The sequence below is a fragment of the Eurytemora carolleeae genome, unplaced genomic scaffold (genome assembly GCF_000591075.1).
Source record: "Eurytemora carolleeae unplaced genomic scaffold, Eaff_2.0 scaffold764, whole genome shotgun sequence".
In the NCBI taxonomy this organism is placed as follows: Eukaryota; Metazoa; Arthropoda; class Copepoda; order Calanoida; family Temoridae; genus Eurytemora; species Eurytemora carolleeae.
Genome location: NW_019396681.1, coordinates 13,228 through 26,900, shown reverse-complemented (window position 1 = coordinate 26,900; position 13,673 = coordinate 13,228). Strand labels below are relative to the sequence as shown.

Sequence of the window (13,673 nt, the reverse complement as noted above, 5' to 3'; positions counted from 1 at the left end):
CATTTTCCAGTTTATAGTTGTAAATTTGTCAATATTACAAAATATGTAAATATTCAAAGTATACTTTAGAAGAAAATAAACTATGGCCAATTAACACTAGAATGTCCACTAAAATAACAATTTTTTTAATTTTGTTTGTCCAGATTTAACAAACACAGTGTTTTTATTCAATAATCAAACTGAGAAGCACTCGTTTGCTTTTGCATACCGGCCCATGGGTCGTGAATGTGAAATGCCGCATTGTATTCCCATTTCCCACACTTAGATCGTCTTCTATTTTAAATATTGAGAGGTGGATGCTACATCGATCAGACTAGTGGTGGATTCGGTGGATATTTGTTTGAACTATAACTAACTAGAGATGGAATTCGGCCACCGGTCTTTTGAACTAAGGATTGTTTGAACTATTTTTTTTTTGAACTACTGATGTGACGTCATATCCTGTAGTTCAAATTAACACAATATTTGCTTATTTAAACTATTTTCTTTAAANAAAAAAAACGGAAACGCCTCAAAAAAAAGAGGAAACACCTCAACTTTAAATATTAGGAAACGCCTCAAAAATATTCGGAAATCCCTCAACATTTTCCAGTTTTGAGGGATTTCCCCAAAAAAAACGGAAATTTCTCAAAACCGGTTTTTGAGGCATTTCCGCGTTGAGACGTTTCCGTGTTGAGGCGTTTCCATAGCACCATTTCTACCACATGAACACAGTGATTAACGTGCAGAACAGACAGGAGCTCCAGAAGTTTCAGCCTAAAACAGTTCTGTAGAAACCAAAGATTACAGTTGATTACCGAAGAGTTAAGGATTGCCCTGAGATGAAGTGTCGAGGAAACGGTTAGTTTGCAAATATTTTTATAAAGGCAGGAAATTGATTTTAAAAGATTGTTTCGATAAAATCCCCACCTTGCAACCAATACTTCAATTAAGATATCTTTAAACTTTTTTATCATGTTGCTTACTGATTGTTTTCTCTTAAAATGTTCTTAAAATCTTAGTATTTTCCCAAATCTGATTATATTATAATCTTAACAGATGCTGAATGTAGATAATTTGAGCTGCAGCTCAAATATGGTTGGTTCCACTTAAAATTGTATTCAATTTTTCAAGATTTAAGCTGGCACTCAATTAAAACCGGTTTTTGAGGAATTTGAGACGAGGCTTAATTTTATTAAATTCGGATACTGAATATTAAAACCTGTCATAAACATTTAACTGTAGAATAGTTACTTTTAATAAAGTTATTGTTTATTATAGATTTAAGTTTTAATCCGATCTAAACATGATAAAGTACAAGAGGACTGTGATACAGAGAGTGAAACAACAGCAGAGGAGGGTTCAGGTTTAAATTGTATTAATTGACATGAATACGAAGCTTCCTTAGTTCCTGATAAAAATTAAACTTATCCATGTTTTTTGTATCTAAACAAGTGTTTGATTCTGGTAATTTTATGCAGTGTTTTTCCATTAATAAAATTGAAGAATCAGATGCCCATGCATTTTCAGGGACGTATACTAAAAACAAAAACATGGATATCAGATTTATGCTTAATCAGTAAAAGCATTTAATGGTACGGTTGTGAATGGAACAGACCAATCTTTAAATGGAGTCACTTGAAAAGCATTCTTTTTAGAGTACAGATTGGTTTCAATTATCTCACAATACGGACCTTCTCCTACTTCAGGGCAAGGGGGGGCCGAGCGCTGTGGCCATGAAAGACCTTGAATTAAACAATTTTAAATAAAATTAGTGTTTATGTAAAAATGGCGTCTTTTCAAGAATATTTCTGTTCTCTCAGATCAGATAAACAATCAAACCCAACCTATATCAAATTCATAACATTCATATTAAATAAAAAATATGTAAATAAATAAATAAAAATTATGTAATATAAATTGTTAAAAGTTATATAGAAGAATGATAAAATATCTCAAGGAAATCAAGTTCTGAAATGAAATCTCACATTCAATAAAAATTTTGAAGTATGTAATCCACGAAAACAATGTGGAAAATCAGGGAATTTTCGAAATGCCGGCATTGCTGAAAGAGAGGTCTCTGCAATTTTCTCTTATAAAACCTTACAGAAACCAAGAATTATTGAATACAATAACAGTACTTGGTACTTCAGAGCTGAACTCAGTGTTTGGACGGGGGCTGAGCATGGTCAAATATATCAGCACCCTGATATCAAGTACAATCGCATTCATCTATCGCCGAGGATAAGGAGAGATCTAAGATTACAAGGGATACAGAATATCCCATGTAATATGACATACTTAGTTCCGTGCGATTGTGTGATTTTACTGGAAAGAAATGGGTATCTTCATTTCTGGATGTGCATCCTCATGCTGTTCTGGTTCATGGTTCTGATGACTTCAAGACTGTTTTAAGGAGAAATATATAATAATTTCCCAGAGATCAAGAACCATCCCCTTCATCTTTCACAGGGGATATGTAAAGATCTTCGGTTAGCTGGGATAAAGAATCTCCCAGCTAATCGTACATATCTGATCCCCTGTGTTGTTGTGATTTTACTGGAAAGGAATTGTTCATTTCAATTCTGGATGTTCATGTTCATTATGTTCATGGTTCTGTTGATAAAATGATAAAATATCAAGTTCTAGGAAATTAAAAAAAAAATTTTAAGTATGTAATCGCCGAGAACAGTGTGGGAAATCCGGGAATTTTTCAAAGTGGAGCAGAAATCTTCTCTCCTTGTGATATGAAGCTGTTGAAACTGAATAAGCCGGAACAGGTTAATTTTACTGATTGCAGGGTATTTCTTCTTCACTACATATGCATAGAGAAGATTTTCTGCAAGTATATTTGAATCTAAATATGTAGAACATTGTGGGAAATCCGGGAATTGTTCAAAATCGTGTGGGAAGTAAGCGAAGCTTACTCTTTTTTAATTTTCAAAAGCAACCTAAACCATGAGGAGCGTGGCGTATAGAGGGCATATAGGAAAATTGTTATACATAGGCGCTGAGTTAAGCTGCTGGGCTGGGCTTGTGATGAGATACGTTTAGTGGAGAAGGAATTGTTCATTGTTCATTTAGTTGGTCTTAATTTTTAAATTTTAAATTGTGGCCCACATTGCACAGTTGAGGATTGTTGAAGGTGCAAAGCATGCATTGAAATGAGGAAGTTTGGAGGAGGGCCTTCTAAGGAATCTTGTCAAATTATTTGAAACATTCGAACCTGTTTCAAATACGGTAATATTTAAGAGGTGCCTGAGAATCAATTTTAAACTGAAATGGAACTTTTAAAATCAATAGCTAATTATCTAAACATTTTAGTTTCTGAATTTTTGCATTATTTGTTGTTTGTTGTGTGTTTGAAATGTTTATAATTTAATTAACTTTTTTAGGAGAGATGGAACATGAAATCTGTTGAACATGAATTTTAATCAATTAAGCAATTTTTCCTAAAATTGCGAAGTTTCTGATTTAGATGTAGTTGCCTCTGAATCACCTGGGGTCCTTCCTAACTACAGGGTGTCCCAATAAACACAGGAATTGAGATAGGACATAAATTCGTCTTTACTCTGTACTTATTTTTATTCTAAAACTTAATGAAGCATTCAGAAATGAGGAAAATTTTATAATCTCTTTTTTTCAAAAGTTCTGAGTTGGGTTTTAGGAGTAAAAGTTTTTTTTCCAGTTTTTGGTTGATTTTACCCCTTGGATCCGGATCCGTGAATCTGCATATTTTTGCGGATCCGGATCCAGGAAGCCAAAATCTTGCGGATCCAACGGATCCGCATACTAAGCACTGCCCTATATATTAAATTTGTTAGTTTAATTTTGGGTAAATTAAATTATATCAGAGGTAAAATAAATGTAATAAATGTATTTTTGGTTAGAAAAAGAAGGGAATAACTTCCTAGTAAGAGGCCAAGTGAATTAAAAATAATTCCCCCTTTAGATAATTCAATTTGCTTCCAAATATGGGGTTCACAAACAGACAGAGACTGAGATTACTATTATTACATTAAATAGTTAATATTGGATATTTATATATAAAGACAATATTTTTCATTCATCAAACCTGTTTGCCAGCCGCTTAGCCGGTGGTGCGATTCCGTCTTCAATCTTTTATGAAAAAAAATGAATTAAATCATATGAGTTTGAGGCAAAAAATCATCATATAAGAAATGAAAATTTGTATTGAAATATCGGTAATTACAAATATTTTTTAGTGAATTAGTTGATTACTGCATTTTGATTTAAATAAAGCATGCAAAATTGCATCTTTACTAAAGTTACTTTAATAAAAGAAAAAACTACAATTCTATGTGTATAATTATTTTTGCTTTTTCGTTAAAAGTTCATTTTAATTTAAAAACTGTAATATTTCAATATGACTTAAGATGCTTTCATTGTGTTGTAATACATAAAGGTTTAAATGGAAGTAAAGCAGAAAGTTTCTTTAAATCAAATTGTCTTTGAATGAGGATGAGTAAGAGTTGGATAGTTTGTGATGTTGAAGTTCCATGTATATACATCATTAAAAAGTTCCGATGTTTAAGGTTTAAAACTAAATCTTCATAAATGAAATCTGCCACAAAAATTATCAATGAGCTTTAAATCTGCGACAAACATAACCTTAATGCATGAAATCTGCAACAAAAATTATGAATGAGCTAAATTTAAATCTGCCACTAAACATAATATTCATGTATGAAATTTGCCAAAAAAATTATGAATGAGCTATATATCTGCCACAAAAACACTCTTAATACATGAAATCTGCCACAAGAATTATGAACGAGCCTTAAATCTACAAAAAACACTATTTTAATGCATGAAATATGCCACAAAAATTATAATTTATCACGCGAATCCCCTTGCTTTAGATTGACCAGGAAGAGGCTGCCCCTCCTGTTCGTCTTGTTGAATGTTCAAAATCTTCTTGATTTTTTTGACGAATTTTGCTCCCACCTCCTCCACAGTTTTTTGCGTGCCCTCGCGCTGACTGAAGAATTTGGATATACACTTTTTTCTGAGCTTTTTAATATTTATTTCCTCTTCCTGTAACATCAGCTCAAACAAATAAAAAAAATTGTAAAAGAAAATACCCCTTTACCCCATACAGTGTCAATTTCCCCAAGGCTGTAATCTGCAGTGATCAATTTCCCCAAACGGTTGAATTTTATCAATCCCAAAAGATACAGATAACTGATTGATCTAGGGATTGACTGAAGAAAAATGTTGACTTCTGAAAAGATATTTTACAATGTAACACCCTGCCACCATTTCAAAATTATGAATATTGTGATTGAACTTTCCTTGCTAAGTAGATTAGCTATAGTCACATCCCAATCAAATTTCTTTTCTTTTAGAACTAGGTTCATCTACTGTTTCCTCCAGTTTTCTCTTATTGTCTTCCTCGTCAGGATGTTTCTTCTTCTTCTTAATAAACATATCAGAGAGGTAGATATATACTTAGTAGACATATTAGACAGGTATTTATACTTAGTAGACATATTAGACAGGTAGATATACACTTAGTTCACATATTAGACAGGCAGATATACACTTATTAGACAGGTAGATATACACTTAGTAAACATATTAGACAGGAAGCTATTTACTTAGTAGACATATTAGGCAGGTAGTTATATACTTAGTAGACATATTAGGCAGGTAGATATGTACTTAGTAGACATTCTATACAGGTAGATATAACTTAGTAGACATATTATACAGGTAGATATACACTTAGTAGACATATTAGACAGGTAGATATACACTTAGTAGATATATTAGACAGGAAAATATACCCTTTGTAGACATATTAGACAGGTAGATATACACTTAGTTGACATATTAGACAGGTATTTTTACACTTCAAATAGACACATCAAAGGTCCTCACTGTGAGAAGGAATTTGCCCATCAAACAAAAATCTTTTATAATCTATTATAATCTATTATATAAAATAGAAAAACAAGGATTTTTTTTGTGTTGTTGCTCCGTACAGGTTGTAAAGGGTACTGTTGTGAATCAAGCTTTTAAATGGAATGTTACATGAAATTAGGTCTGCAGTCTTTTAAGGAAAGCAAAGGGAAATGGAGGAGATAAAGGAGTAGATAGAAGAAATAAACGGGAAGTAATGCGGCATTTAATAAATTTTATGTTGATAGAAATTTATGAGACTTGTCAGCAGTTTTTAACTTCCGTCAACAAATTATTGATAAAAGAAAAATTCCCATTTAGGACAGTAGGACGCTCCTAAAACTCCGATGCATTGATTGATATGATTGATTTATATGATTGATTGATTGATTGATTGATTGATTGATTCATCAAGTCTGTGCACAAGAAGATGAAGAAAACTTGTGAAATCTGTAATGAAGAAGTTCCCTACTCCTCTATTAGTGTTTACAAGAGAAAGGTGACTATAAAAACTATAAAAATAAATTAATTTTGACAAATATTTTTTTATTGAAATATTCGAAAATAGGCTTTTATGGCGCTTTGCGCCCATCTTTTATTGCAATTGTGAACATTTTCTCTTTGTATACATTGTAAACAATAAAAAAAAATCGCGGATTTCATAAAATTAAATTCGGTGATTTTCAAAATTTAATGAAAGTCGAATTTGGTTGGGGGCTATTTTTGAAAGTTTGATCATCCAGAATTCTCTGCGCGAAATCCTTTTAACCTGTCTTTCAAGAACATATGAGATATTTTAGAGAAAGAACAAGTGTACATATGTGGTTTATTCTAAATAGTTAAATGAACATATATTAATATCCAGGAGTACATGTTCTCGTGTTTGAAGGAGGAGACTGACTGGTTCCTGGATTCCGGTTTTTCCTGTTCCCGGATTTTCCTCATAATTCTCGAGCATTCTTAAGTTTCATTAAGACTTGAATTATTGCTGCTACATAGGTCCCCCCCAAGTCTCTAGATCCATTGGAGGTTGAGACTGATATGGAATCATTTGAGAAGTCATTGGAAATATCTTGCTTTGGAAGGCTGTTCCATAGGATGAAGTTGATCAGAGTTGCTTGTTGGTTCCATTTGTATGGTATAGGAGTATCTTTTTAGCTTTTAGCTTCAGAAGTAGCTGGTTTATTAAAGGAACCAGGTTGGATATGAGCTTGAACTGGAACAGTAAAAGAACCAGGTTGGGTATAAGCTGTAACTGTCGATTTAAAACAGTCTTGAAGTCATCAGAACCATGAACCAGAACAGCATGAAGATACACAGCCAGAAATGAAGATACCCATTTCTTTCAAGTAAAATCACACAATCGTGTTTATGGATGAATCCTAATTATTTTCCCGGCCAGACCCCCTTCCACTCCGTCAATGGGAATCTAAATTCAAATATTAAATTAAATAAAGATGTTTAAATCGCGGCTCAAATTCTTTAAATTCCATCTCTGGACTCCTGAAATATACTATCTAATAAACTGAACCAGGTCTCCTGAAATATACTTTCTATCGAACTGAACCAGGACTCCTGAAATATACTTTCTATCAAACTGAACCAGGACTCCTGAAATATTCTTTCTTTTAAACTGAACCAGGACTCCTGCAATATACTTTCTTTTAAACTGAACCAGGACCCCAGAAATATATTTCTATCAAACTGAACCAGTACTCTTGAAATAAACTTTCTATCAAATTGAACCAGGACTCCTAAAATATATTTCTAATAAACTGAACCAGTACTCCTGAATTATACTTTCAATTAAATTGAACCAAGACTCCTAAAATATATTTTTTTATATTATACATTCCTACAAATGTATTTCACTATCAACTGAACCAGTGTCCGAATTTAATGAATTTGAGCCGCGTCTTAAATCCGCCGAAAACCGGCTTCAATTTACCACCGCTTAAATCTTGAAACATTGATTACAAGTGAAACCAACTATATATGAGCCGCGGCTTAAATTTAAGCCGCCGCTCAAATTCTTTAAATTCGGCCTCAGGACTTGTAAAATATACTTTTTATTAAACTATTTATTNTGTACTAACATATCATTAACCAAGAAAATAAGTACATTTGTACTTACAACACAATTCTCAATAATCTACTTTTAATATCAGCAATCTTTATTCTGAGTGCCGTGTTCATAATAATTGCAGTAACAGTAATGAACATAACGGAGTTATGCTTGTTAATAGCGCCGAACTTGTACAAACTGTAATTAATGTGATTTTAAGTTTTACATTATTTGTCAGATAATTTTCAAATGGATGATAATGGATTAAGCTACTTGTGTAGATAATGTGATTTTATGCGAAGATTTGCTATTAAAGATGATCAAATGTAAAATAAACTGAAAGGAAGCTACATAAAATGATGAATAATAGACTGAAAAGAAGCTACATGAATAATAAACTGAATTAAAAGCTACATAAGTAATAATCTGAGAAGCTACATGAATATTAAACTTAAAAGAAGCTACATGAATAATAAACTTAAAAGAAGCTACATGAATATTAACTGAAAAGAAGCTACGTGAATAATAAACTGAAAAGTAACTACGTGAATAATAAACTGAAAAGTAGCTACGTGAAAAATAAACTAATAAGAAACTACATAAATAATCAACTGAGAAGAAGCTACATGAATATTAAATGTTTAAATATATATGTTTTCCAAGACAAAATAGTTCATGGGTCTAACCCAATCATCAGTTGGAATAAAAATATGTATATATATTTATATAGAACATAATGTCCCAGGTACATAGGAAATATCCACTAAACAATATATTTATTTATTAATATTTATATAATGTCCTAGGTCCATACATAATTTTCAGCCTAAAAGTAAAACATTTCAATATATTTCAGGATCTTACTAAACATTATGTTTCATGCCTTGCAAAAATTTTCAGATCATGTGTAGTTTTGACATTATATATATTGAAATATATCCTGAAATATATTGAAATGTTTTACTTTTAAGCTGTAAATTATGAATGGAATATAACACCAAACATTGAAATGGCCTATGGCCTTAGTCTTATTAATCAAGGTTAATAAATTACCTCATGGGTGTCTTAGGAGCACTGGGATTCTTCACTTTCTTGATCTTCACCTTCTTGAGCTCAGTTTTCTTCTTGGCCAACTCCACCTTGTTTAGGAACTCCTGAGTAGGATTATAATCCTTCAAAGAGTTTATGAACTTCTCCTTCTCCTCCTTGGCCAGCTGTTCATACCTTGTCTTGATCTCAGGGTCGATGTTTTTCCACCTTTGCCCAAGCTCCCTAGCAACAGTAGTTACAGAGATATTTCCTAATTCAGCAATAACCTTAGTTCGTTCATCCTTACTCCAGAGCACCTAGGAACTAAACAGATAAATATAAGATAATCATGATCAATATTATTTATATTCTTTACTCAAGAGCATATAGGAACTAAACAGATAAATATAAGATAATCATGATCAATATTATTGATATTCTTTACTCCAGACCATATAGGAACTAAACAGATAAATATAGGATAATCATGATCAATATTATTGATATTCTTTACTCAAGAGCATACAGGAACTAAACAAATAAATATAAGCTAATTATGATCAATATTATTGATATTCTTTACTCCAGAGCATATAGGAACTAAACAAATAAATATAAGATAATTATGATCAATATTATTTATATTCTTTACTCCAGAGCATATAGGAACTAAACAGATAAATTTAAGATAATCATGATCAATATTATTGTTCATCCTTACTCCAGAGAATACAGGATCTAAAACAGATTAATTTAAGATGATCATGATCCATAATATTTTGAACTTTTCTAGTACAGAAATAACATTGCGCAGCCTAACTCCACAGCATATATCAACTAAAACAAGAGTCAGAATTTGTGGGTTGAGAATCTCGGGTTCAAGCATTGATCATTATTTTATGCAGACCTTCGGATTAATTCAATTACTCTCTTTGATATCCCGTAGAGGTCGTTCATGATAAAGGATAACAGTCCCTACCGTTGAATAAGTTGAAATGATTATTTTCAAGAAATTTCCTAATTAATTTAAGATAAAATCATAGTTATAGGTTTAGTAGAATCTCCCACTCTAAATGTATTTACCTCAAAGGTCACTTGGGGGCCTCAGGGTCCTTTGGCAGCTTCATCTTCCTTTGCTTCGTTACAATCTGTTGTCCATCACCTGCTGCCCCTGGGTTCTCAGTCTCAAAATCAAAGGCAGATAAACTCTTCTTTAAGGTACTCATTTTAATCTCAGTTAAACCTAGAAAAATATCAAATTTTTTATCATAAAATTGGTTAAGTTTATAAAATATAACACAAAAATGTTAACAAATCATTATCAAGTCCTCAAATGTAATGAGTTTAAATATGAAAATGTTAAATACACAAAGAAAGGTTTCCGGCCAAAAACTAAAATTATATAAGTTACAAATTATTAGTTATTTTCTGGTTATATTGCACTATGGACTGAACAGTGAACAATGAATGTACTCTGCATGGTTTCTAAAACTCCTCCGACACATCAAGGTCATGAGTATTATCCTCCGAATCCTCCAGCTCATTGGGATCATCCTCGTTTTCATCGCATTTAAAGAATTCTTTTATAAACAGCTCAACAGGACTGATCTAAACAGAAAATAATGTTGAGAAATAAACCGAAAAAGAAAACATTAGTTCTTTTAAACTCTTAAAATTATCCTATCATAGAATACTTAAATAACAGAAAGAACACTTGATGTAATCTTTTCAAGGATTATGGGTTTTTCGTAAAACAGGCTTTCTCTATCTGTTATTCTGCTAACCATGGGCTTCTGCCCCTAAATCTGGAAAAGACGACATCTAATTTTTTATCTGTTATTTTAATTAATTTACGTATTTAACATTTAAAATGTGATCAATTCGTGTAATTACCTCGATTGAATTAGATTTCCCTGTTAATGAGTGTATCCATCTTTTCTTGGAACCCTGTTTCTCTTCTACTTTCCACTGAGTCCAAGCAGCAGACCAACAATCCAGGGTTAGATTCCTTTTCTCCTCGGCGTTGAGTTCTCCAGACAGTATTATCTTCATCCATTCATTTCCAGGTCTTGTGTCAGCCTTCCCTCCACGCGCATTCACAAATACAAAATCCTTTCCCTCCGCATCAGTTCTGTATATATTTATGTAGTTGTTTACAGCCATGTACAGTCCTGGCATAGAAAACCGAAGTTTACCGTAAGAAGTTCTGTAAGGACTTAATACCTTAACAACTTGACCGGTTTTTCCCTTCCTGAAGTTAGCTATCGTCATGCTGGTAGTAAACCCAGGTCTCAAACCACCAGTTGTAGCACAAATCAAACCAATGAGAGAGCGTCTAGCCTCAAACTCTTCCTTCTTGTCAATACATATTTCTTCATCATCATCTTTTCTCTTCTTTTCAAGGGCCTCAAATGTGTGCTTAGATCTAAGAACTACTTGGAGCAACTCAAACATACGTTCAGGGTTAAACTTCAACATGGTTTCATCCTTTCCAGAGATTCATATAGTTAACAAAGATAAGGTACAAAAAGCAATCATATCTTTGGTCCAAAATAACTAAATTAGATCTGGGTACTATCGTGTTGGATACTCATGATTCCGAACACTTGATCGGGATATCCCTTGTGAGCATTTTTCATTTAAGGATCTGTATAAACTATACCTTTCCATATCTTCATTTTAGACATTAATCCCCTGAACAAAGCTACCTTCATCCTTTTACTGGGTTCGATTACCATGCAGGATATCGAATAAAGATTAAATTAATCTGCAGATTAACGAAAAAACTAAATCAAGCACTGATCTCGATATCCACGATACAAGAGTTCCAAGCTTTTGGCATTTAAACATTATAAATATAAAAATATAAAATTTATATCTCTTCCTTGGATTTCTGAAATGAGACCTCAGCACAGATCTTAGTTTCAAGGTTCTTGATCTGCTTGAAGAATTCCCTAGACTTGTTCTCCAGATAACTCACATAGCTCTTTTTCTCCAGTGGTTTCATTGTCTGGTCAACTTCAATGGTGTCTATACAAAATAATATGTCTTAAACAATCCTTTATCTTGGTTTTATAACTCTGCCTTTATCAACCCAAGTACTCAGTGAGACAGCTTATACAAATTGTAAGGCTAAGTTCAAAAATTACTTTTTATTCTTATTCAGCTAAATGTTTAAAAATTGTTTGAATAGGTATTATTTTAACGATTTAAGATGTGGCAGTTAACATTGACCAATGACCAATAACTAGTTCAAATTGGTCATTATCAGCAATTCAAAGAAATTTGATTTAATAAAAAGAGAATAAAGATGTCTGTTTACCTATTATAAACTGAATAAGATCAACGTAAGCCAGGATTGCACTCTTCTTAAAACTAGGAGATTCATTCTGCTCCAGGTAGTCCCCAAGACTGGGCAACATGAAGTTACTCTTCCCCGGTGGGATCAGGTCATAACTGCTGTTCATCTTCCAGAAGGATAAAATATTCTTTAATAGTTTCTTATCAGTTCTCCGATTCAACTCAACTTCCCAGTTCCTCAGTTTCTCCCAAAACACAAATTCAAGAACATATACATTGAAGTCTTCCTGCAACTTTCCAGGGTTAAATATGTATTTAATTCATCAGATAAAATAAGGAGAATTCCACACTTTTGCTTGTTTACTACATCATACATTAAGGATGTATATTTAGAAGTGAAGATAATTATTAAGTTAAAAATTCTGTTTCATTTAACTCAATTTCTAGTTTTATTGTTTTAACCCTTGCCTGGTTGGAAACTGTCATGGTCTCAATATCTACATTTCTGTTTAAGTTTCTCCAAACATGCCTATTCAAAAAAGGATATAAAAGAATGCTTTAGGACTTTTTCTTTGTTAAACAAAAACTTCTTAAAAAGTTGGAGATTTCTGGCACCCTCTGAATCAATCTTAGATACTCTGGGTTCGCTTCAATGTAAATGTCGTCTTTATTGCAACAGACACCCTAAATTCTCATATGACGTCACTTAAACTTAAGCTAACAATCATCAAATTTAACAAACATTGATTTTGCTAACAAGCTTGAGCTAAAAAATGCAATTCTAATTCACGTTTTTAATTTTTGAATTAGTTTGTATTTAGTGAGCAGCAAAATTTATTATTCTTTAAAATAAGCAGTCATATGAGGATATAAAGTGTCCATTAATGTAAAGGTCGTCTTATCCTACATTAGAGATCTAACCTTATTTTACAACCATGCTCTGAATACTCCCCTTGATCTTGGCTTGATAATACTATGATTAACCTCACCTTCTTATGCTGTTTAACCCTGGAGACCATCTTTCTGCAATATTGACACTTGTTCTTAGTTTCCTTCATGTTCTTACAGATAGAATTTAACTCCAGCTTTGACAAGGTCTTATGAATTCTACCAAGGTGACGTCTAGCTGAGGATTTATTGAAGAACGTCTCAGAGCAGAGCGGACATTTTGTTTGATTCTAGACAAAATATTGATAATGTTTTTCTTTGACTTACTGCATGTCACAGTTTAAACTAAAATACGCCCAATATTTTTTAACTTAACCCTATCTCTGCTGGGGTACTTGAAAACCAGGATATGCTGGGGGGGGGCAATTTGACCCCCCCCCCTCTAAATCCCATGTTTGATGTCCAAATATGACAAATGATACATCAT

The 13,673-nt window shown here is 32.6% G+C and overlaps 1 protein-coding gene across 1 annotated transcript; it reads right to left on the bottom strand.

Annotated features, from left to right (window-relative positions):
- Positions 1 to 9,072: 9,072 nt before the first annotated feature.
- Positions 9,073 to 12,794, bottom strand: LOC111707308 (uncharacterized). The gene is made up of 6 exons (XM_023480393.1): positions 12,767 to 12,794; positions 12,321 to 12,585; positions 11,883 to 12,028; positions 10,892 to 11,485; positions 10,082 to 10,606; positions 9,073 to 9,322 (listed from the first exon to the last, which is right to left on the bottom strand). The coding sequence occupies exons 1-5, from the start codon at positions 12,782 to 12,784 to the stop codon at positions 10,484 to 10,486; spliced, it is 1,146 nt and encodes a 381-aa protein (XP_023336161.1). The 5' UTR covers positions 12,785 to 12,794; the 3' UTR covers positions 9,073 to 9,322; positions 10,082 to 10,483.
- Positions 12,795 to 13,673: the final 879 nt, after the last annotated feature.